The sequence below is a fragment of the Podarcis raffonei genome, chromosome 12 (assembly GCF_027172205.1).
Source record: "Podarcis raffonei isolate rPodRaf1 chromosome 12, rPodRaf1.pri, whole genome shotgun sequence".
Lineage (NCBI taxonomy): Eukaryota > Metazoa > Chordata > Lepidosauria > Squamata > Lacertidae > Podarcis > Podarcis raffonei.
This window is the reverse complement of record NC_070613.1, coordinates 55,244,048-55,270,344: the sequence shown is the minus strand read 5'-3', so window position 1 is coordinate 55,270,344 and position 26,297 is coordinate 55,244,048. Positions and strand designations below refer to the sequence as shown.

At 42.9% G+C, this 26,297-nt stretch overlaps 1 protein-coding gene across 4 annotated transcripts in view; it reads left to right on the top strand.

The window, feature by feature from the left end:
* The window catches only part of ELMO1 (engulfment and cell motility 1), a 283,672-nt gene that overhangs the window by 120,932 nt on the left and 136,443 nt on the right, over nt 1-26,297 (top strand). For all 4 annotated transcript variants that reach the window (XM_053409945.1, XM_053409947.1, XM_053409946.1 and 1 more), the window contains 2 exons: nt 707-811; nt 14,254-14,362. In XM_053409945.1, coding sequence (XP_053265920.1) covers nt 707-811; nt 14,254-14,362 — 214 coding nt within the window. The remainder of the gene's footprint in view (nt 1-706; nt 812-14,253; nt 14,363-26,297) is intronic.

Here is a 26,297-nt window from a genome sequence, read left to right as displayed (position 1 = left end):
CAATCTCCTTTCCCTTCCTCCCCCACAACAAACACTCTGTGAGGTGAGTGGGGCTGAGAGACTTCAAAGAAGTGTGACTGGCCCAAGGTCACCCAGCAGCTGCATGTGGAGGAGCGGAGACGCGAACCCGGTTCCCCAGATTACGAGTCCACCGCTCTTAACCACTACACCACACTGGCTCTCAAAGAACAACTACCAGACTTTTAGAAGACATCTGAAGGCAGCCCTGTTTAGGGACGCTTTTAATGTTTAATAGACTATTGTATTTTAATATTTTGTTGGAAGCTGCCCAGAGTCGCTGGGGAAACCCAGCCAGATGGCGGGGATAATAAATTATTATTATTATTATTATTATTATTATTATTATTATTATTATTAAAATAGCAGCAGGTGGGTGAGCACAGCTGAGGCCAGTGGCCTGCTGATCGTGGGCTGTACATGCCTCGATTTTGCTCACAGCCATTCAGGCAGGGGTACTTGCATATCTGAACACCCCTGTCTCCAGGTAATCTCAAAGCATCATCAAGATAATATTGGAGAAGGCAGTCTTTCAGAGAGGAGAATGTTGGGAGCTAAACTCAAGCAACTTCAGGAAAGTTTTTGTATTTTGTATTGCTTGCTTGTGTTTTGTTTGACCTGCAAGGCAGTTAGTCCAATTATTCATGTGATTACATATCTAATGCTAACACTTGCTGCCTTTTCACAGAATCATGTGAACCCAGCAATGGATTTTACGCAGACTCCTCCAGGAATGCTGGCTCTTGACAACATGCTGTACTTTGCCAAACATCAACAGGATGCTTATATCCGGGTAAGAGCTCGTTTTTGTTGCAGGGTATTTTTATCTTCCTTTCTTTTTTTGTCCATCATTCTAGGAAAGCAGATGGGCTCATGACATTGCAAATAGCAATTAATTGCTCAAATGAATTTGCCAAGAGGGCAAAGCAAGCTATGATTTTTCTGTGTAAGCTCTGACAAATGCTGAGCAGTGACCCCCAAATTTATTTTCAAACTGATATAAATGCCATCCTTGATAGATGACTTGAAGACCTAAAAACCTCTTTTGCATGTTTTGACTCCCAAGAGGAAGGAATCTGTTATGATTGATTTCACTTAGACATGTGGGATAAAGGAAGGCTGATTCATTCTCCTACTTTACTTCTCTCTTTTCCTTCCCACTTCTTGCCCACACAACTTATTTGAAAGGTAGCAGTGAATTATATTTTGTTTCTTTTGCATTTTCTTTCTGACATTTTAGAAGTGTGTGCCTGAGTAAGTTTCATAAACTTTCCTAACCTACATGGAAGCAGAGGAGTGGGGAAGTTCTGAATGGCAGAGTGCATACAGCATTCCAAAATCTTGGCTATCTTAAGTCACTGGAAATTGAGAAATAGCCTTAGGCGTTAGAAAAACTAAAAAACAATTTTAAGTATATATAAAAATTACAAGTATAAAATGTTGTGGTTAAAAAACGAACTTTAAATTACATTAGTTAATCTACAACTTTTATTCAAACAGGCATAAAACCAAAGCCTCAGAGTTCTGTAAAGGGCACTTTACAGACATCTAATACAGAGACCCCTTAATAAAATGTCACCAGGTTAAAAGACAGTCAGGGACAGTGGCTTTTTAGATTTGGTCTTTTGAAGACTTCTCACCCCCAATTTACCATGGCCATTAAAGCAGACAATGGTTGAATGGAGCATAGTGAAGATTGAATCCATCATAAAATAAGGTCTGGACAGTGCAATCCTATGTATGTCTACTCAGAAATCAGTTCCATTGAATTCAATGAGGCTTACTTCCTGATAAGTATATATAGGAGTTTATACATTAGAAAGTCATTTTAAAGATAGCTACAACAATGAATATATATATATATATATATATATATATATATATATCCCCAAAAGAACCATAGTCTCCTCTGTTGTTCTTTAAAATGAATGTACTCAAGAACAGTTAATTATATATTGAGCAGCTCATAAAGGCTGTTTCAATTGTTCCGTTCTTTACTGGACTAATGGGTTTTTCTTCGCATTGTCTTACCATTTTCTAATTATATGAAAAGAGCATAATTACTAGCCACATGTTGTAGGCACTTCTTTCATTAGCTCACGTAAAACTGCTATTTATTATTTGATTTCTTTGTCCAGTTTATAGCCACCATCACCTATGGATTTTTATCTCCCATTAACTTTGCCTTCTTGGAGGTTGTTATTGCTAAAATTGTCCCAGTTATTTACAGTGAAAGATATAGGAAGTAATTGGCACTTAATGCTCTAGCTGATGGCAGCTGAAAGATTCATAGTTGTTATATAAATCCCATAGGCTGTTTTAAAGGAGATAAATACTTTTTAAAAATAGTTCTTCTATCGTTTATCATTTCATGTGTATTGCTTTGAGTCTGAAAGCAAATGGATGAGCTGTTTCCCTCGCTGTTTCCCCCCCGAAAACAAAGATTGTTTTATTTCCTGTTGTGTGAGTGCCAGCAAAATTGGAATTTATGAAGTTACAGTTCTGCTTTCATTGTTCTACGGCAGGGGTCAGCAAACTAAGGCCCACGGGCTGGATCAGACCCAGTTGCCTTCAGGATCTGGCCCGCGGACTGTCCGTGTATCGGCATGGGGATTCTGATTGTTTGGGCTGCGCCATTCCCCCCCCCCGCACCATTCCATTCCCCCCCCCCCACACACACACCGCAGTGCCGCCTCCTCCCTCCCTCCTCCTGGCTTCTCCCTGCCCTGCCTAGAGGAGGAAGGGGACTGGGCTGAGCTGGCTGAGCGCCATTATAAGCAGCCCCGCTCCTCAGCCAGCCCTTTCACACCGCTCATCTTCCCACCGCCACCGCTGCCCTGCTGCTCCTGTGGGCCAGAGACCGGAGCGGACGAGCTTGCTTTGCCCGACTGGCATGTTCCCTCCCTCCTGGTCATTTGTTCAGGAGCTTCAAAAGCTTTCTTCTGCCTGAACATCACAGCGACCGATGCCAACTCACACCGCCACACTTAGGGATCCGCAATGTTTGCGCCTCATGTATGACAGACCTCAGCAACTCAGCATTTTGGCTAATCAACTTTATTTACATATAAACACACACGGAGCACTGCAACATGGCTCCCTCTCTTTCTCTAGCATCAGACAGCAAAGAGAAAAAGGACAAAAGACAATAGTCCCACTTCACGGAACACAGTAACACAAACATCCTGTCTCCGTCACTTCCCACTCTGTGGAGTCAAAACATATACCATCATGTGAAAGACAAAAATCCCATGACTGCAATAATGGAGCAGGAATTCTAACAAGGGATAGTGGACCGGCCTGCGGCTGAAGAATTTTGCCAACCCCTGTTCTAGGGTAATGGTAAGGAACCTTTTTGGGGGCTGAGGGCTCCAATAGCCGTGTGGAAAGCTGCTGTGGGGGAAGGAGCAGTGCATTTTTGTACTGGATGGAACCCACACACAACCACACACCCTTTAAAAACATACAAAGAAAGAACTATTTTCCATGGAAACAGACATATGTGTACTATTCGTCTCTCAAGAGCACTCTTCATTTTCTTTTTTTCACAAAGTTAAAAAAAAAGTGTACAGACTCCTTATCTTAACTGTGCAAATGGCGAAAAGAACTTGGCATTCCCAGCAGAATGCAAATAAGGTCAATGCACAGCTGAACTGCAAGCACCATTTGCAGCTATTTAGAGACTCAAACTTTATGCAGTTACATCAGAAATACTGCATGCATGCAGCTGCAAATACATGGACTTCTTTTTGCATACAGTGGTACCTCGGGTTAAGTACTTAATTCGTTCCGGAGGTCCGTTCTTAACCTGAAACTGTTCTTAACCTGAAGCACCACTTTAGCCAATGGGGCCTGCCACTGCTGCCATGCCGCTGCCACGCGATTTTTGTTCTCATCCTGAAGCAAAGTTCTTAACCCGAGATACTATTTCTGGGTTAGTGGAGCCTGAAACCTGAAGCATATGTAACCTGAAGCATATGTAACCCGAGGTACCACAGTATTTGCAGGAAACACAAGCCTGCTGTTAATTTCCCCCCTGCTTTGGTCTTCTTACAGAGACAGGAGCTGCAACCACACGTTTTACAGAGCATCAGAGCCATTTTCTCTCTGTGCTGTACAGCTGTAGGAGGGGACTGAAAGGGCCAGATGCTGTCTTGCTGTGAGCGAGAACTGGTTTGTGGGTTCAGGATTCCCCACCCCTGTTCCAGCGTGTTCTGTTCTCTTTTTCTCTTTTACATACTGATCAAATTCAGCCCTGTGTTCAAGTGGAGATGAGAGGGGACATAGAGGAACTGGAAGGAGAGTCACAGGATTATTTCTAATAATTGGATGGATGAACAGTGTCAATTCCAGACAAAATGATCGGTGTGGATTCAGCCAGAGTCTGGCAAACTTGCTGGTGTTTTGTGTTGCGAAAGCTGTTCTTTCAAAATTGCTCTCCTTGCAGCCTCTGAAGACAAAATGATCAGACAACAGCAAAGGTTGCTAGGTTTATCGAGGGTGCAGTGAGATTAAGGGCCACTATCTGAACGATAATTTTGTTTATTTGATTGCCCCTTTTACCCATTTTGTATTTTTAATTGTATATATTGCTTGTTTTATGTTGCTATGGCCGTTGGCTAATGCGAATAAAGTTTTTTATCTATCTATCTATCTATCTATCTAACCTCTGAAGAGATTCTAGCAAGCCTGAGCGGCATGCCTTGGACTTCGGAAGTCCCTGTTGGCTTTTGCACATAGTCCTGGTGGGTTGACCAATCATTCATAGATGTTGGCTTTTGGAAATGCCTTATTTGAAAGAGAGAATCACAAACATTTACTATGTGTGCACAACATTGCAGTATGTTCTATAGCCTTTGAAACACATTCACCACGTTTCTGAAGACCATTAGAAAGATAAAATTCTTAAAAAAACCAAAAACCCAATCCCGGCCTTGATCTCTTGTAGCCACCGAGTGATGAAGCATTTGCACAATTTGGATTCTCACTTTTTGACAGGCAGTTTAAATCAGTTACTACTTGCCTTTTTAAGACATCAGAAATCTTGATGGAGGAGGAGGTTTGTTTCAGAAGCAGCAAAGGTGCAGACAAATGCAACCATTCTCTGTAGACCATTCAAGATGTAATTAGGTTGAGTCAGTCAGCTTGGGCGATGCCTATTTCATAACCTGTGCATTTGTTGTATAGAAGGCAGCCTACACATCCTTCCGGAGGCTCCAGAAAAAGCCTTCTGCCCACTCATGTTATCTTCTTCAAAAATGAGTTGTTAGATATTTTGTGTGATCGTTTCTGAAGTAAAATTTTAACATGATGCTTATTCAGAAATATGCGGGTAGGAACACAGTTACCTTTGGGGAAAGGCTAAGGCTGTGATTCTTTTACTTCCCACAAAAGTAGAAAAGAAAATTACTCTTTTCTAATTACTTTCTATTAAGTTACTCCTCCTAATGCATCACATTCAGAACATTGCTTAAGAGGCTGTTATGTTCCCAATCTGTTGTGCGATTGCATCTCCACTTTGTATTTTCTCTCTGGCTCCTCTTCATCTGTTCTTTCTCTCGTCCTTCTCCCGTGAAGTCCCTTTTTGTATTTGTTGCCATTTGTTTAATACAGTGCTTTTTTTCTTCATAAAAATGTTTAGGGGTACTCTCATTTTCCTACTCACATTGAAATACTGCCCCTCAAGGAGGCCAAACTTAGATTCACAAAATGTTTAGGGGGATGCGTTCCCCCCAGGAAAAAAGCCCTGGTTTTATAGCCTCTAGAGTCCAGAGATATTTCCCCTTCCTTGTTTTTCATGCTGATTTTTTAAGAGCAGAACTGGCTAATGATCTTTTGACCCTGAGGCAGAGCAGCAAATGGTAGCCCCTCCCCAACCAAGATGTCTAGCACCCATCCCCGCTGTCATCCAGGGCAGGCAATTCCACAAGCACTTCTCCCCACAAAGCAGTCAGAGGCAGCCGCACTGTACGTGTCTGAATGCTTGTCATTGGGAACGATGAAATCTTGCGACAGCAATGTCCTTAGTTTAACCATGTACTGTGTGCAGAAATACTTCGCAGTTTTCCGCTTCAGCTTCATCACATGACCACAGCTTCTAGTGCGGGGGGGGGGACCTCTCTGTCCACTGACTCCACACTCTGTAATTATATATATCAGGTCCTCCCTTAAAGAGGGCACGTATTGCGATGAGACCTGGAAAACCGACACCCTATGTTGTGGGTGGGTAGATTTGGACAGCCACAACACCCGATTGGTAGGTCCCTCAAAGCTGGGTGCAATCTGGCCAATGGGACACAGTCCAAACGGTTGAGGGACCTATATATACCTATGCACGTGACCCGCAGCTTCCTCTTTTGACTCGTGCATTCGGAACACCCACCCACCTCTCCCTACTTTTAGGGCTTTGCGCTTGACCTTGCTATACCATTGTGTGTCGTCTGTCGTTGGGACAGGAGCACGGCCGGAATTTTCCCCACTTGGCTGATTGGCTGTTTCCATTTGGGCTTTGCCTGCCACATAGCAAATTGTTACAACTTGTAAGGTTGCGCATAGGCTCTGGTTCAGGAGATAGGGATGGGGGAATGCTCTCGCCATCCCTATGTGAAGGGTATTCTGTTAAAGGAATCCAGGGACTCAATGGTTTGGTCAACTCCTGTGAGGGGGTTGTGCCCGTGCCTGAGTCCAGGAGGACATTTGGGTGGCAGAGTTAGCCCATTCCCGGCTTTCTGCTTATCCAGGTGTTCACCCTTGACTGACCTATGCTGGTGCCCTGGGTCAGCGCTACCTGCATAGCAGGGAGCTAGTGGAACCAGAGCCTATGCAACCAGTCACTTTCTGTAATCAGTAAAGTTGTGGCCTAAATTCTGCCAAAAGCCAAAACCAAAATTTGAATCATGTGTGAATTTATTTAGGGGGGAGGTTATAAACACGTCAAACCCGGAAGTGCGTGTCCTGGTTTGCAACCTTTTTTTGGATTACAACCCTTTTTTTTTTTAATTACGAACAAATTTTTTGGGGAGGCCCCATTGGCGAAAGCACGTCTTGGGTTACATACAACCTGCTTTGGTTTATAAACGGACCTCCGTAACAGATTATGGTTGTAAACCAAGGGACCACTGTATGTCTGCCATGTCACTGAACTTGACTTTTTTCTAAACTTAAAAGCTCCACATGTAATTTTGATCCAAATGGGGTCATTTGTAATCCATTTAAGCTTTTGCCTAGGTTTCGTTTGTCAGATTGATTAATTTGGCTCTTCTGCTATTTTCTTCTTTCAGTGTATTCATTCTTATTAATGGCACATTGCATTCAAAATAAAATCTGTGAACTGCTTTGGGAGGTTGAAAAGTGCTATATATAAATACATAAAACAAAATAATGATTATAAAAAGGGATAATAGGGCTGCATTGCCCATGTATTAACTGACTGCCATATGGGGGAAAGGCAAGATCTATATTGGAAAAAATCAATAAATCAACAAGTGAAAAAAATTATGCTGTGTTGAAAAAACTGGGCAGGTGCAAGTCAGTGGTAAATGATGAACTTTGCCTACGGCTCATGGTTTGTCTATTGTAAGGCAAACCATGAGCCTTAGCTCAGATGCAATGACTAGTCCATGGCTTAGTTCCTTGAAGTGCAGCAGTAGGAAGACCACGAGAGGAGAGGAGCAGCAGTGATTTTACCACTGAATGCCCGCGCACTCATGCGTTTTTGCGTAGCCATGGTTGCATGTGAACTGCGTCTGTGTGATTTGCAGTAGATTGGCAAGGATTTCTGATTTCCATTTGTTTACCAGTGGCAGCAATGAAATGGGGCCCTGTCTCAGTTATACGGCTGAAATGAAGAAAGCCTGGAGATTTTAACAGGAGCGGATTTTTGTGTGGAAGGACTATGTGCTCTATTCAGTTCTGTTACTTAAAACAAATCCCTGGAGTCATAATTATTTAATCTGAAAGTTGCTTCTATTGCACCAGGCCACCAGATTTTAGGCTCCTAGGAGAAAAACAAAGTAGGACCCACAAGCCTGAAGTCTGCCTATAGAGCATTGATACTGTTGTATAAGCATATTTAGTTTCAGCAGTGGAAAGGAAATTGTGCCTAAACCCGACTGTTTTCCCTAGCTTAGCCTGTTTTGCTCTGCTTAATATTTCTCTACCAGCGCACTCTCCGGTCTCACCCAATTTATGTGGTTCCCCCACAGTCTTCTGTGATGTTTCTTAACTAGTACGGAGGAATATCCAAACAGCAGAGCCACACTGGAAGCAATCATGTTTGGTAACATGAGGTGCCTTAATTAACAAAGCTGTGGGAGCTCGCTGGTGGAGACTGTGAAACTACCAGAAACATAAATGAATTTTTCTTTATGTGGCTGAATATTCATTTCCATGCTCCTTTAATAACTTTTTATATAAAAAATGATAACGAAGAACAATTAAAAGTTTGTAAGAAAATGGAAAATATGTGTCCTGCTATTATTTTCCATTTTCTGACACTAGCAGGATTGACATAATACCTCCAATGTATAATAGTACTAATATGAGAATGATGTGCGTGATGGAAAGAGGATAAATATACCAGTTGTGGGGAGGGAGGGGGGTCGCGACTCGGCAGAGTCAAAGGGAATTTGTTGGAAAAGAATATGTAAGGAAAACAATAAAAATTCACTTGGGGGGAAAAAAGAAAATGGAAAATATGATGTACGGCTTCACCTAGAGTAGATCATGCACATCTAATCTGATAATTTTTCAGCAAGTTAACTCACACAGGTGTGAGTGTGCCTTTTTTGGGGGGTCTTTTGTTTTGAATACGAGTAAATGTAATGATTTAGCCACACTGTAGTCCAGCACACATTTTGACAGAGGGCAACATAGGAAATATCTGTTTGGGGTGCTTCTGATCATTGTTGCAGTTCTGACTTCTAGGAGCTCTGGTGTGCCAGATCAAGCAATGCCATCCATAAAGGACAAGGCACCTTCATTTGCTCATATACAGATCTGGCCCAATGTGGCCTAAGTTGCTATGCAGGGTGCCAAGAGGAGGTCTTCAACAATCCTCCTTGCTGAGACCCTTTAACTGATCATGCAGGGATTTTTCAGTTTTCCCTTGAGCTGTTGTGCTGGGCATATTGCATTTTCTGCGTTGTCATAACACTCTACTGTAAGTGCAAAATCTAGTACAATGGCTTATTTCCTAATGTTCCTTAGCATATCTGGATTCTGATAGCAAAAATAAAAATAGATTTGGTGGGAGCAGTTAGCAGTACCACTGTTCTTATACCACTGATCTCCCTATCATTTTTGGTTAAACACAAAATTACACTATTTAAATCCACCAGTTCTACAGTATTTAAAGCCAGTCTTTCTTTCTTTCTTTCTTTCTTTCTTTCTTTCTTTCTTTCTTTCTTTCTTTCTTTCCTCACCTTGCAGACATTAAACAGGGGAGTAGATCATTTGGAATGGCACATCCACTGACGGTGCATGCAGATACACAGCTACCTAGAATATTTGTTTTAATCAATGGTAGCCAACATGGTGCCCTCTACATGTTGTTTCAGTGTAATTTCCATCTTCCTGGCAATTGGTCATGTTGGCCGGCGCTGAAGGAAGTTGAACAACTTCTAGAGGGCATCACCTTAGTCCCCCTGCTTTTAGTTGCGTTTTCAAAATGGAACGGAAAACAGAAGGCAGTTTTGCAGGCACTGACATCCGTGAATGAAAGGTCTCGGACTAGCTCAGAATTGTGAGCCTTAATGAAGGGATGAAATATAGTCAGGCACAGCTACAAAGGAACAACTCACTTAAACCATTTTAACACAGGGGATGTGGACTTGAAGGCAGCAAATAATCTTGATTGAAATCTAGTCTTTTCCATATTCTAGTTTTCTGTGTTTAGGTTTTTTAAGACCAAGGCAAAGGTATCCAGGGTTCCTCAGGTGAAGTCCAGCAAGAGCTGAGCCATAAGCTTCTGCTGATGGTGTCACTCAACTCTGGTGTTTTGAAGCTATATATTTGCTGGCATCATCAATCATTTGTTGCAAGAGAGCATGAAAAACATTTCAATATAATGGCAGATTACCAATATGGCCATTGCTTTAAATATCTATTGCTAAACTTGGTGATATATATATTTTTTTATATATTTGAAAATATAAGAAAATATATTTCTTATATATATATATAAGAAAATATATTTCTTGATATATTTTTTTTCTGGTTATTCATACTGCCAGCTTCCCATGGCATTATAATAAAAGTGGGGTTGTACTTTTTTGCCATTACATCGGAATTGCTAGCTGTGTTCCTCAGAATGAGGAGCCTTTCTTTAGTGCTGTAAATATGGACAGATGTTGAAAACTGTTTTGCATATCGATTACTCAGAGTGCCGTTTTATTTGCCATGTAAATTACGACAAAGTTTCTCAACTGGTTCTCAGATCGTCTTAATGGATTGCTGTAACCCTGCCTTATGAGACATGCAGACTCACTGCCACCATTAAATATTTTATCCACTCATGAAAAGTTAATATGCTGGTCTAATGTGAGAACTAGCAAATGGAATTGTGAGAACCAAGACATTACGGAGTCTGTTGCCTTCTTCTCTGTCCTTTCATTTTACTTTGTCTCGTCATTTATTTTTATTACCCATTTCTATTATCTGTATCTAAATTGCCAACCAAATAGCACCTTCTGTTATGTAGGGTTTAGTTTTTGTTACGAGAGAGTAGCAGGCATGAGGATGGAGGGATCTGATAGATACCATGCCTGCGTTTTTTTGGCTCAGCCTTTTTATCATCTCTGCCATACTTGAGAACTGTGAGTTTTCCGCTGTGAAAGACTCTAAAGCAGAAGGAGTGAGTCATTCAATATGTACTATGTTCCTGAAGGGAATCTGCACAAGTGTAAAAGCAGAAATTGCAGAAGCGTTTCTTAGGTTACCTGCAGTTCTTTACCCGTAGCATTTCGCAACTAGGTGTAGTTTAAACCTTTATTTTTGCAGCAGGGAGAAAATAATGCTTTGAGACACCAAGGGTGTTGATTTCTCAGCCACCAAGTATTCGCATCGGCTGCTGAGTTTCTACCACTTTCTCCATCATCAAAGACTAGGAGCCAGAGATATTTGGCAAGTCCACCAGTGTTTCTGTTTAGTCGCCAGTTTGTCCTGTGCTGAAATTCTAGCGGTTGATATTTGGCACATTTAAGAGATGAGAGCTTGGGTGTCTGGATGCTGGTAGTAGTATGTTATCAGCACAGAGGCTTTACTTCACCCCCTGCACAATGTCCCCATATTAAGATGCTATTATATGGGAATGGAGTGGATTTTAAGGGGGTGGGTTCTTCAGAAACTATTTTTATTTATGTCATTCACATCTGTTCTTCCTTGAAGAACCTCATAGCAGCTTTCAGAGCCTCTCACAGCCATGAGATGTAGGTTAGGCTATGAGTGGCTTTTCCAAGACAACCAAGATCATAGCTGAGCATGGGTTTGACCCATGGTTTTTCATACTGAAGCCTGACACCGTGATCTAAGCAAGTCATAACCCCAGTGAGCATGGTATTGCTCAAGTATAACCCCTGCCCCAGCAAACATGGAGGACTTGTCCGCCCTCTTTAGGCTATGGAAGCCTTCTTCATCCTGGTGTCCTTCAGATGTTTTGGACTACAAGTCACATTGCCCTGGCAATGATCAGAAGCGCTTCTCCTTAACATTCAGAGACCCACTGTCCAAATGGCTGCACACTTTGGAGGAAGAAGTCACTTGCCTTGAGTGACCTTGACTCTGCAGTTGTTGCAGTTCTAGATGAAGTACCCAACGCCAGAGGTGTGGGGTCAGTTTCCGCAGTCGGCTGATGTCGACATATATGCTCAGAGATTTGCACTGGTTGACAACTTGCTACCAAAACCAAGTTCAAGGAGTTGCTATTAGCAATCCAAAGCAGCACGCAGTCCGGCTGGAAACTGTGTTCCAATCTGCAAGCCAAGTGCAGGACAGTCGTATGTGAAACCCTCCATCTCTAAAGACAACAGTCATACTTCTCTGCCCTTCATCCACATTATTTACTCTTGCTGGAGAGGAGTGGGGTGGAGAAATACGGTACATGACATTACACCATGTTGCATATTTGCATAAATACATGTTATTGCAGAGGGAACTTGTTGAGGAGAGGGCAGAAATTATATGAGGACAGAGAACTGTGGGGTGGAAAGAGGATGTCATAGGGAATACCTCATTTATGTAAGTAAATTTTGGGGGTGGGGAAGCCTGACCATTGAAATTGTACAGTGGTACCTCGGGTTACAGACGCTTCAGGTTACAGACTCCGCTAACCCAGAAATAGTACCTCGGGTTAAGAACTTTCCTTCAGGATGAGAACAGAAATCGTGGTCCGGCAGCGGGAGGCCCTATTAACTAAAGTGGTGCTTCAGGTTAAGAACAGTTTCAGGTTAAGAACGGACCTCCAGAACGAATTAAGTTCTTAACCCGAGGTACCACTGTAATCTGGATATGTTCTTCCTTTCTTTTCTATTCTTTTCTTTTCTTTCTTTCTTTCTTTGATTGGGTTGTTTCCCAACAATTATCAAAGGCTAGAAACTTGTGGTTTTGCTTTTTAATAAAAGGTGAGGTTCTCAGGATCCAACTCAAACCCACCATCCAGTTAGATGTGATGTTAGCAGTGGCATTTTTGTGTTTTATAGTGCAATTGCAACCATCCCAATTTCCCCTATGGTTTTGGGCCAAGGCTTAAAAAGACAAAAGTCATTTTATGCTCAGCTGTAGTCAGAGCTATATCAGGTGAAAACGTTTTCACTCCTCAGCTATGTTGAAAGTACTGCTTGGTGCATAAACCAAACTTTCTATCTCCAATGCTCTAGACAATCCTTTTAATTGATCTGCAGATAGCTCTCACAAAGCCTACATATCACTTTAGTTTCTAAAAATGCTAATTTGGAAACTAAGGTGGGATTTAGTGCAGGAGTGTAGTTAATTTTTGTATTTATAATATCTAAAGATTGCATAATGACTATAACATTTAGTGAGTATCACTTCACGCTATTTATACTCTTTTGTGCACATTAGTATGGTGGTTTTCAAAGCCTGTTCTTAGGCAACCCTGGGTTCCTTGGAAGATTATCAGGGAATTCCCTGAAAGACTGTACTATTTTCTCTGGCAATGCACAGCTGCAGAGAAGGATTGTGTACCTTCTAGGGCACAGATCTTCCAAGCAAATTTGATGGTGCCCAACATACCTGGGTGGTAGTGGGCATAAATTGAGAATGTCTAATGTCCCGGGTTTCTCTGTTATGAGTATGGAGTTTGTTTGTTTTTTGCTAAAAATGTACAAGGCTTCATCGGCAAACAAACTAGTATGCAAATGGTTGCCTGAACTAAAGGATATAAGTTGGAAAACCACTGCAGTAATGGAATAAAAGTACAGTGGTACCTCGGGTTAAGTACTTAATTCGTTCCAGAGGTCCGTTCTTAACCTGAAACTGTTCTTAACCTGAAGCACCACTTTAGCTAATGGGGCCTCCTGCTGCCGCCGCACCGCTGGAACATGATTTCTGTTCTCATCCTGAAGCAAAGTTCTTAACCTGAGGTACTATTTCTGGGTTAGCGGAGTCTGTAACCTGAAGCGTATGTAACCTGAAGCGTATGTAACCCGAGGTACCACTGTATTAACATGTTATAGTGGCCTGATTTCCACTTAGTACAAAGCCATGGTTTAGTCTGACAATCTTTTCCATGGTTTATTGGCTGCTAACAAATGACTTTCATAAGCCGTTGTTTGTTGTTGGTTAACCATGGCTTGGCATTACATGCGAACCCACTCCTCATCCGTGTGCCAGAAGCAGACGCTGAGGTTGCTCTCACCATAGATCTGTTCAGAGTGTTGCTTTGCCTGAAGCAAGCTAGGAACATCGCTTCCCCCCTTCAAAGTTAACCCATATGAATTTAACCATTGTTAGAAGGGGAACAAAAATAATTTATCCTGTTTGAAGCTTGTCTGACATTGACCCTCCTGCTTATTTTATTTATGTATACCTTATTCATCAGTTGGCCACTGTTTGGGTACTAAGGGAGATTTGTTCTCTCTTTGTGAACTTCCTTGAGAGGGCTCTTTGCCTTGAAAGGTAGTATATAATATTTAAATAAGTTGAACTCTGTTTATGATGCTTACTGAGAAGACATGGCTGTTCCTGTTGTAAACTTTCAGTTCTTTCTTCCTGTTTCAGATTGTATTAGAAAACAGCAGCCGTGAAGACAAGCATGAGTGTCCTTTTGGTCGAAGTAGTATCGAATTAACAAAGATGCTGTGTGATATCCTGAAAGTGGGAGAGTTACGTAAGTATCACCTGTGCATTGTAAGCAAGCATTTTGTAGTGTACAGAGAGTAGTCTGGTGAACTGCATCACAACATTTCCTACAGACTCCACCCACTGACCCTGGGTTCAAAATTAGCAGGGCGCCAGGCACATTTTGCACCTAAAGGTTTTCCTTTTGAAAGCACCTCAAAAAGTCTGGGTGGCATTTTTTGTGCCTCAAGGATTACTGAAATGTATGTGCTTTGAAGCCTCAAAGTAACAATAGACAATATATTAAGGAGTTGAACAATAAAGGGTAGAGTGTTTTGAAAACAGCCCCCTCCAAAAGGACAGGAATTTCAATGAATTTTAATTACTCCCTCCCTTCTCATGCTGCAGTGCCATACATACTCAACTTGTGCTTTGCCAAATATCATAGCTTTGGGTGTTATTTTCAGTTTTTGCTTTTTAAAAACTTATGAAAATACTTAATTACCATCTGCGATGCGGACATCTCAAAGCAACATACAGCAAATCATAAAATACAATCAAAAATACAGTTAAAACAATCAGAAACAATTAATGACAATCAAGCGGCTCCAAAAAGTATTCTACAGTGGTGGACATCAGTAGCCGGCAATAAATGGCTGGTTTTGCAGCTTCCAGTTTCTCTAAGTATTTAATCCAGTGGGGCTCTCTCCGTACTTCACCCTGCTGCTGCTGCTGCTGTCACCATGCTGGGAAACAAGCCAGGGTTTGGCTTGCTGTGACCTCTGAACCCAGGCTCGTGGTTTGTTTCCCCCAAAACACCAAGTCCCAAACAAGCCTTGGTTACCACTCAGAGGCTGGGATGTCACAGCAAACCAGACTGGCAAACAACAGGAGAGAAGGAGGGTGAGAACCTTTCAGCAGTGGGAGACAGCATGTTCACTATCAACCGGAGTGGGAGGGGACCTTCTTCAGCCCAAGGGTTGCAGCTGCTCATGAGGAATCTGGTCGGAGTTATATGCCAGTGGCAATAGTGGCTTGGGCCAGAAATAGAAATGGGGAGACTGACAGGCGTGGTTCTTATTTCTGTGCAATCTGCCACATTCCAGCCATAGCCACATCCGGGCAAACACAGGGCGTTGCCTCTGTTCAAAGACACAGCAAAAGCACTGCTGGAGGGTCAGAGTAGGGCTCACGGGAGGTCCTGGGGGTCAAATCGAGAGGGCCAGAGAGCAGCAAATGTTCCTCAGGCCTGGAGTTCCCTAGCCCTGCATTAAACCATAGTTTGTTTTTAGCAAGCAACCATGGTGTGCGAACTGGGTCACTGTATCTGCTCAGTCCTCTGGTTTAATGTGGTCATTTTATCTGCTCACTTAATATCATATTAAAGGTGCTAAGATACCGTGTCAAATTTTCCTGTAGTTTTAGGAATGCTATGCATGTTGGTGTGAGTAAAAGGACAAGACAAAGGAATTCATAAGCCCAAGGCTTTCTCTTGCTATTCCTCCTTTGACTAGCTGGGCAGAATGGTCAACTTTCCGTAGGCCCATAAAAGGTTTTTGTTATTTTTTTTGTTAGTGCTCTAAGAATTTGGAAACCATTTGGAGATTTGATGAATTCTATTCCGGAGCATTTTCCAGAACTGCAGTAAATGCCACACATTCGAACTATTTCATTTACGGCCCAATTCAAGCAACTTAGGGGATAACATTGACATCTTTAATGCACAATACTTTACGATCTAGTTTTTCTGTTTAGATCTTTGTTTGGCATTAACAGGGAGTGTATTGCATAGAATAACCACAACATAGAATTATTTACAAGCAAACTATATTCCTTCCAAAGAAAATATGTAGTTTTGATGTATCAGGCGCTCTGTGTTCCGCAAACACATACATCTGATTTGTTACGCTGAGCTGTGAGAACTGTCACTTTTAGGAGAGCTTACAGAATGATTCCTTCTATTGACAATAAAGGCTGTATTGCTCAATAAAATCTGCAATCCTGAAGTAATCTGTCACAGTCTAGGACAAAGGTATATCTGACAGTTTAGACGCTTAATATTTCAAAATATGTATTTATGCCACAGTTGCTCCTCCTGTAGAAATTCATAGCTTGCTGGTGTTGCACAGGAATGCACTTTTAAAAATAACTTCTGAAATACATAATTTAAAAGACACTATGAGTTCCTTCCGTCTTGTGGAATAGTTAATGATCAAAACTTTGTTAAAGTGCAAAGTTGGTGATTCAGCCTTCAAAAAATAATATGCAATCTAGTGCTTGCCATAAAAACATTATTAAAACTGTTAGAATTGTATTTAAATGCCATAAGACACCAAGAGCCATATCAGGGTTTTTTTTACTGTCCGCACCAATATGTATTTAAAAGTGCATGTTGCAATACTTCATTACATTATTTGAAAGGTACCTAGACCATTCAGCTTATTTCCTACACTCTACAAACCCAACTGCATATATGCTGTAAGATCAGCAGCAGGTACCATGGATAGTGGCACTCAACCACCTTACTAAATGTTGTGGGTTCAAGACCCGGTTGGCAGCTTCCTAGATGGTTTTTGCAAAGTGAGCCTCATGGTTGGGTGCAGGGAGGCTGCCCGGGTGGTGTCAATAGTTTTGGGGGAAGGGGATTAGACACTGAAGATGGTGGTTGGTTGTGCTGCTGGTCAGATCAGTACTTTACGTGAATGAAACTCTTGTGGTTTTATCACATGGCTTTCTATGAATTGAACGGATAAACCAAACTTCTGAGTGAATTTGTGACATACTGATCTTAGCGTGTAGCCACAGGCCTACATCCAAATTTAAAGGCCTGACTGTATGTTACCTTTAAATGCACAGTTGCCACTATTTTCTCCTCCCATCTCTTGGCAACCTTTAGTTACATCAGACATGTAACATTACATCATAATGCTCAGAATTTATTTGCTCACATGCAGCCAGTTAAGTGGGACCTGAGAAACAAGGAGAGCTGGGTTGGTGATTTAAGGTAATTTAAGCTTATGGGATGCGGGTGGCGCTGTGGGTTAAACCACAGTGCCTAGGACTTGCCAATCGGAAGGTCGGCAGTTCGAATCCCCACGACGGGGTGAGCTCCCGTTGCTCGGTCCCAGCTCCTGTCAACCTAGCAGTTCGAAAGCACCTCACAGTGCAAGTAGATAAATAGGGACCGCTCTCCGGCGGGAAGGTAAACGGCGTTTCCATATGCTGCACTGGTTTGCCAGGAGCGGCTTAGTCATGCTGGCCACGTGACCCGGAAGCTGTCTGCTGACAAGCGCCGGCTCCCAGCCTCTTGAGCAAGATGAGTGCGCAACCCTAGAGTCGGTCACGACTGGACCTGATGGTCAGGGGTACCTTTACCTTTAAGCTTGGTGTTTAAGGTAATACATAGTTCAACCCTGACAGACTATCAGAAACAATTACCCTGCAGCATTTGCAATGGAATACTTAAACCGTAAGTGGTGGAGCAGCGGGTGGCGCTGTGGTCTAAACCACAGGGTCTAGGGCTTGCCGATCAGAGGGCTGGCGGTTCAAATCCCTGTGATGGGGTGAGCTCCCATTGTTCAGTCCCAGCTCCTGCCAGCCTAGCAGTTCCAAAGCATGTCAAAGTGCAAGTAGATAAATAGGTACCTCTCTGGCGGGAAGGTAAACGACGTTTCCGTGCACTGCTCTGGTTCTCCAGAAGCGGCTTAGTCATGCTGGCCACATGACCCAGAAGCTGTACGCCGGCTCCCTCGGCCAGTAAAGCGAGATGAGTGCCACAACCCCAGAGTTGGTCACAACTGGACCTAATGGTCAGGGGTCCCTTTACCTTTTACTTTACTTAAACCAGAAGTGGCGTAGCAGCCTTTGGCAGAGCTGCTGTGCCACACTCACTCTTGGTCAAAATGGCCCTGTGAATTTGCCGTCTGTGTTTGGGCTTCCATCTTGACTCTCGTCACTCAGTCCTTGGCTCTTTGCTATTGTTGTTAATCATTTTATGCAAGTTGAAGTTCCTCTGCCTGTGGTTCCATGATATCTGCGGCCTGGTGTTTGCAGCCTAATCTGCAAAACCACCAAGTCAAGATTGGCAGCTGGAGGTCCCTTGAATTGTGGAATGATGATTGTGATAGTTGCTTTCCCTAGCACAGCCTTAACATTCGAGTGACAGGAGCTGCTTTGTAGCTAAGGGCATGCCAGCATAGTTTTTGAGTATGTTGAAATAAGACAGATGTTCAGCTCTGAAAGATTCCCCCATTGATAGCATTTACCCCTTTAAAGAGATCTGCATTTAACTTTTATTACGAGCCATGCAGGGTTATGTGACTCACGTTGTTCATAATCTTTAATGAGGCCTTTTTTGTGTGTGAGCAAACATATTTTAGCATTTGCTTTTTCTTTTAATGTGGAGGGATTACATTCTGATAGGCATTCATGGTTAGCCTTGTTAAGCATTTCAGCTCTGTTTATTGACAAAGGAGCCAAGAAGGAAATGTGGAAGCATTTGTTTATTTTATATTAACCACAGAAAGCCAGGTCATTTGAGCCCAGAAAATTGTGGTTAGTATTACTTATGGTTAATATCAAGCCAGCTAATGTCAAACCATTGTTACTCAAGCAGACTTGTTTATACTAACCATAAAGGTAAAGGTAAAGGTACCCCTGCCCGTGCGGGCCAGTCTTGCCAGACTCTAGGGTTGTGCGCCCATCTCACTTAAGAGGCCGTGGGCCAGCGCTGTCCGGAGACACTTCCGGGTCACGTGGCCAGCGTGACAAGCTGCATCTGGCGAGCCAGCGCAGCACACGGAACATCATTTACCTTCCCGCTGGTAAGCGGTCCCTATTTATCTACTTTCACCCGAGGGTGCTTTCGAACTGCTAGGTTGGCAGGCGCTGGGACCGAGCAACGGGAGCTCACCCTGTCACAGGGATTCGAACCGCCGACCTTTCGATCGGCAAGTCCTAGGCGCTGAGGCTTTAACCCACAGCGCCACCTGCATCCCTTATATACTAACCATAGCTAATAACAATTAACCACAGTTCTGAGTCCAGAGAACACGACAAACTCTGGTTAATTTACAGCTGAAGTGAAAATCCCACATTGCGGCTGCTTTGTATTCATGTGGAAAATATAATTCTATCTCTTACCAAGTAATTTTTTTTTTTTTTTGGAATTTTTAATGCAAATTGTAGGCAGATGTTTCTTAGTACAACTGGTATTGATTCTCTTGGAAGTACTCAAGGAGGTCCTTCAGGTGTGGCCAAAGACTTGAGCAAATGCAGGGAGTTTCCCCCCTTGTTGCTTTAGTGATATTGTCATCACCAATGCTCAGTTTCAAAAGTGGTTTGTTATAAAGTTGAAAGTTTCCTTGGACGCACCAAACAAGTTGTGCTGTTCTGTAGATCCCAACTTAAAAACACAGTTCAGCCCAGACACTGAGGTCCAGCTCCAAAGGCCTTCTGGCGATTCCCTCCCTACAAGAAGCCAAGTTACAGGGAACCAGGCAGAGGGCCTTCTCGATAGTGGTGCCTGCCCTGTGGAACGCCCTCCCGTCAGATGTCAAGGAAATAAACAACTATCTGACTTTTAGAAGACATCTGAAGGCAGCCGTGTTTAGCGAAGTTTTTAATGTTTGATGTTTTATCGTGTTTTTAACATTCTGTATGTAAGCCGCCCAGAGTGGCTGGGGAAACCCAGCCAAATGGGCAGGGTATAAATAATAATATTAATAATAATAATAATAATAATAATAATAATAATAATAATAATAATAATTGTTTAGGGAAGCTTTTAATGTTTAACAGACTATTGTATTTTAATATTTTGTTGGAAGCCACCCAGAGTGGCTGGGGAAACCTAGCCAGATGGGCGGGGTATAAACAATAAATTATTATTATTACAGTGGCACCTTGGGTTACAGATGCATCCGGTTACAGGCTCCGCAAACCCAGAAATAGTACCTCGGGTTAAGAACTTTGCTTCAGGATGAGAACAGAAATCGTGCGGCAGCGGCGCAGTGGCAGTGGGAGGCCCCATTAGCTAAAGTGGTGCTTCAGGTTAAGAACAGTTTCAGGTTAAGAACAGACCTCCAGAACGAATTAAGTTCTTAACCCGAGGTACCATTGTACAGCAAAATAGCTGAAATACTTATACAAGCAACAGTGCTATATAGGAGAGCAGATGAAGTCTTTTAAAGAATCTTCAAGAATACTTGCCATTTTCCTTCCTTGCATTTATCAGTAGTCCATTTGGCAACAGGGCTTAGCTTTGACGTATCAGGAAATTAACAGGGCATATATAGCTATATTTCTTTGCCAACAGATCCCTTTGCCCATAAAAATAATGTAAATGAGTAACTGGAGGAGCTAGAACTGCACAGTGAAACCAGCTCTGCAATTAGGGCAGGATACTTAACTGTGGGCCACTGGTGTTCTAGTCCACTTTGAAGTTTCATCTATCACTTTTCCTCTGCCTAAACGTTCTTGCTAATGAAAGGCTTAAGAAAATTAGCTTCTAACAATTAAACTTTGCTTGCCCTTCTCAGAGATCCGTAGATCAGTTTAAACCATGACCAGGAAAAGCTACAAGCCCCCAGGCTTCTGCAGGCTTTTAAAGAAGTCAGCTGAACTTTCAGTCCTGCTGGCTCAGTAAAACATAGGTCAGTGTGGCATTTTGGAACTGTATTATGGTTTGGCTCTAATTATAATGGGAAGAAACCTGGAGGGCCATCTATTTTTGGTATTTAAGTCGTATGCTGTATTCCCTGCACAGGTGGGAAGATTGTTGCAGGTATTGCAGGAACTGCAAAACTGGAAATGATTATTTTTTGAGAGCAATAAATTGCACACACAGCTGAAAAGATTCAGTGCTTAGTGGCCTTTGGCCTTTGAACACATTTGGAAAACTGCAGATATTAAACACATTACGGGGTTGTAGGGTCCTGCTCCATCAGCCACCCTGCTCTGTGTCTTCATGCTCAGCATGACATCTGAATGGGGCTTACAGATGCATATCTGATCATGGGGAATCCCATGAGTTGGAAGAGACCACAAGGGCCATCGAGTCCAACCCCCTGCCAAGCAGGAAACACCCATCAGAGCACTCCTGACATATGGTTGTCAAGCCTCTGCTTAAAGACCTCCAAAGAAGGAGACTCCACCACACTCATTGGCAGCAAATTCCACTGTCGAACAGCTCTTACTGACAGGAAGTTTTTCCTAATGTTAAGAAGAAGAGTTTGGATTTGATATCCCGCCTTTCACTCCCCTTCAGGAGTCTCAAAGCGGCTAACATTCTCCTTTCCCTTCCTCCCCCACAACAAACACTCTGTGAGGTGAGTGGGGCTGAGAGACTTCAGAGAAGTGTGACTGGCCCAAGGTCACCCAGCAGCTGCATGTGGAGGAGCAGGGAAGCGAACCTGGTTCCCCAGATTACAAGACTACCGCTCTTAACCACTACACCACACTGGCTCTCACTACACCACACTACATGCCTGTCGTGGTCCCTTCCAACTCTATAACAATTTTATGATTCTGTGATTTCACTCTGGGAGTTGGAAAATATTCTTTTGGTGCCTGCATAGATCCAGACCAATCATGATATTTGTGTGGAGAAAGTATTCTAGCCGAGCTCACATTGTCGAGTAATCCTGTTTCATCACCCTCAACCCCACCCAGGTTGCATGCTATGTGATTTGGCATTCTTTGAGTCATCTAAAGCTATTTGTTCTACCTTCAGGTTTTGTGCAGCGTACCCGCTATCTGATTGTGATGTTCTGTGGTCTGGATAATCGGTGGCCTTTTGGTCCCTTTAGTGGAAAGATTCTATCGCAATACTCATAGTATTAGATGGTTCCATCTGTCAAAGCACCCTTCTTCCCCAATCAAGTACCCATCTTGGTGGAACTCAAGCAACTAGCCACCGTACTAAGCTTGAGCAACTCTAGTCCCCATCTTTCACTTTTCTTCCTAATCTCTTGCCCAGACAGCCGTCACCTCTGTAATATATCCTGGACTGCTGAGATGAGAGAGGGAGGGAACAAACAGTAACACAAAGCCCTCACTTCCTATTCTCCCTTGGAAGTTACTGTTTTAGTGGCAAGACCAAGAAACAAATCAGGAGAGCTGTACTACCCCTGCATTTTTTGAGAGCTATGCCTGATTGGCCAGGCATTGGTCACCACCCAAATAGTAACGTTCAGTTGAAAACAGGATGTGCCAGGCAAACTACACCTTGGTTCATATGCTCCAGGCAGTGACCTTCATGAGATGGAGCAATGAGAAATGGAATCCCTGGTTCATGCATTGTTTGATGTTTGTGGGCAAGAGGAAAGTATCAGCACGCTCTTTCTCCGTGCAAAGGCCCCCAGAGGCATTAAGGGTATGTTCTGGAAGAACAAAAGCCCCATGGTTAGCCTGGCAAGGAGGAAGGAACAGATTGTGGAAAGGGCAACCAGGGGACATACACTGAATATGAAGACAGCTACTTATCCAACAGGTCACCTGTACTGATCAACCTACTTAGAATGACACAAACAGGCTACTGTAACGAAATTAATAGGAGAGATTTAATTTGAGCTCAAGCTCCCCAATACTGGCACTAGAATAGTTCCATATTTTCCATATACCGTTTTTTTGCCATGTATAACACGCCCCCATATATAATTCAAAAAAATAAATAAATGGGGGGGGGGGGAATTTCCCAAAGTTTTGTTGGGGGGGTCATCACCACCAATCGCTATACAACCTGCCCACCACAGCAAATTACACACATCGACACAGCCACCAATCGTCTGCACGCTCGCCACCAAAAGCCCAACTGACCACTTGATGCAACCACAGCTGATTGCATGCACTCATCAAGGCTGCCATAAGTCTAGTCCAATTGCCACAGCCGCAGCCAATCGTCAGCAGGCCTTGCCGCACCAACCAATCACACGCCCAGTCGCCTCTGACAATCTCCTGCTGGCTGCTGCCACCAATCGCCTGTCTCCCCGTGCTATCCGCAATTTTTGCCTATTATTTCTAAGAAAAAACTTTCGTCTTATACACGGAAAAATACGGTTATATATTTGCTAAGACCATAAATTGGGGGTTTTTTGTTTCTTTAATCGTGTGGAAATTGCTTGCAGAAATGTGTGCTTCTGTGCATGTCTAAAATGCTTACCCATCAGTTGTCTACCATTTTCAGCTTTAATCTAAAAACAGAGGAAGGCTAGTCCTTCTAATTCGTAGGAGGCAGCTTCCAAAATTTGGTTTAGTGCCTACATGTTTGCAAAATCACTACAGACCGAGGATTTATTTCACATTCCCAGCTTCTGGCTGAAGGGGAGGGGCAATGCTCTGCTATTAAACTGGTAAGGCAGTAAAGGGCTTTCCACACTGAGTGCTAACACAAAATGCTCCTTCGCTCCATGCTATTGCCTAAACATTATTCAGCCAGCCTTTATATTCGTAGAGGAGGAGTTATGTTTAATGGCCGAAGTCAAAGATGAAAATATTTCTAATATAAAAATATTTTTATGCTCCAGCTTAATTAGAGTTTTCTTGAAAATGGAGGTCTGCTACCAGCCATGAATCTAGTGGAAATTCTTTTCTCACTCGGTAGCAGTGGAGGAAGACTGAATAATAACATGGGAGTTTTATTAGCAGGACAATCTTCTCCCTTTAAAAAAAAACCATTCTCAGTTTTTCGAAAGCTAGATGAAATAGTTCTCTCTCCCTTTTTCTCTCTCAACTTCCAGAAAAAAGTTGCCTTGGGGTGGCAATAAGAAGAATTAAATTGAAATTGGAAGGGGGGAAATAGTCGTTTATCTCTTGTATGAAGGCAATGGTAGCAGCGACAGAGCAGGGCCGAGATGAAAATGGACACAAAAGCCCATTTCTCTACAGATCAGGCAGCGGGGTAGGCAATGGATTGTAGTATGAGGTTTGGGGGATTGTAACAACTTTCTGAGCCCTTATTGTCCGTCTCCAGAGCAGTTATTCATTTGTTCAAAATGTGCCTGAATGTGTTCCCTGGAGAGCTTGAGCAATCGTAGAAAAGGTGGACCAAAAATTGGACAAAAGGACTCCAGCCTAGTTTTGACCCAATCTTCCCAGTCACACATTCTAGGAACATGTAAATTGTCTGTTGGAATTGTGTCTTTGTCCAGAAAATATAGTGAGGTTCCAGTGTTGAAACTAAGCAGCACTGTTCTAGAAAACTTCCTGAGTGGAAGCTTCAGCTTATTTGAAATAAAAGCAGGATATAATTGTGATAAATAAATATATGTGCATCTGCTTTCAGTACACAGGTGATCACTGTGCAGTAGAGGAGACAGTCGTGGGATTTGTTTGGGGATGCCAGGACTTCCCTACTCATTCAGATACGTGGTTCGCAAGCTTGTCATGTAACCTGCCTTGAGTCCTTGGGATAAAGCAGTCAGGGTCAAAATATGATGCAAACATTTATACCATTGTGGGGTTGTGGTTAGTGTCAGGCCAGGGTTGAGGAGACTTAAGTTTCTCACCCCCATTGTGCTGTGGCACCTAGCAAATGTCACCGCATTGTGAGGGGAAGATGGGAGAATAATGCATATCATCACATTGAGCTCTTTGAAGTCAAGGTGGCGTATTTGAATGGAGTAAAATGCATAGTTCTGTATGAAGAAGCTGTTCTTCAAATAGATATATGAATAGTACTGATTCCAGCAGTGATGGCATCCCAGGTATGCAGAGAAACACAACCCCATCCACTTCTATTTTCTTTCTATCCTGACTCATTCTCTCCCTTCAAATACTCATTGCAAAATACAAGGGCGCATACCAAGACTCTCCTCCCTGGAAGAGAGGGGAGTGGTTGTGGGCGGGAGCCCGAGCTCCGCCCCTGGCCGGGGGCCTTAGCCCCCGCCCCTCCTCACCTGGCTGGCGACCATGCCCACCGGAGGCAGCCAACCAGGTGTCTCCGGGGGGCGTGTTTAGCAGCTTAATGCTGCGGCTTCAGCTCCGCCTCCTCCTCAGTCGTCGTCATCGTCCCGCAGCGAGTCACCCACCCTCCACTCCCATTTAGCTCAGGGTCTAGGTTTTTTGGCCTTGCTATGGACCTTAGGTTGGTCGCCCCGGTTGTCTGGGGGGCCTGGTAGGAATTTTTCCATTTGGCATTAGGCTTTTTGGTTTTTTCGCCTACCTCGTAGCAATCGTCACAACTTTTGTGGTATTGGTGGGTAGGTTAGGCATTGGATTCATGTGTGTCAAGGGCTAGGTGTGGCCATCACCTATGCTATCTACCGTGGGTTATTCCGTTAAAGGAATCTGGCGGTCGTGTATTCCGTCCGATGCCTGCTTGGCGGGAGGCCATGGCACGACCCTCGGTGACATCAGGGGTGAGCCTATAGTTGGATGAGCATCAACAGGCTCCACCTACTGTTGAATAAACCCACCTCCTATAGTCATCCAATGCCTAAGCCAATACCTTTTCACTGCTGTAATCAAAGTTGTGGCCTTTTCTTGCCCATTAACCTTATATCACGTGTCCTTGTGTGTTTATTTCACATAGCGGGAGTCGGGCCCTCAATCCACAACAGAATGCTAATTTGTTTGTGTTTCTGGATGGTTGTTAAGACTGCTGCCCTAACTTTGTTTTCTCCAGGGATTTTTAGGGTTCGTTTCAGCTCTGCTCCCAATCTTCAGTCTAATATTTGCATATTAATAGGCAATTGAAAAACATTATGTGATTTTTTACAGTGATGAATATATTATAAAATCAAATTGCCTTTAGGGGTAATTATGCCAAGGTATATAATCTAGGGAGAAAAACCATCACTGGTGTTTAATATTTCACATAAAGTTAGGTATGAAACCTTCTGCATTTATATAGGTTGTTCTGTTACAGCCGACAGAATGATTTAATTTTAGAGCAACGTAGTGAATTAAATGCTTTAGAGGTACATGTATGTGTTAAAAGTGATGTAGCTTCAGTATTTTAAATAGTAAGATGCCAGGCAGCAATA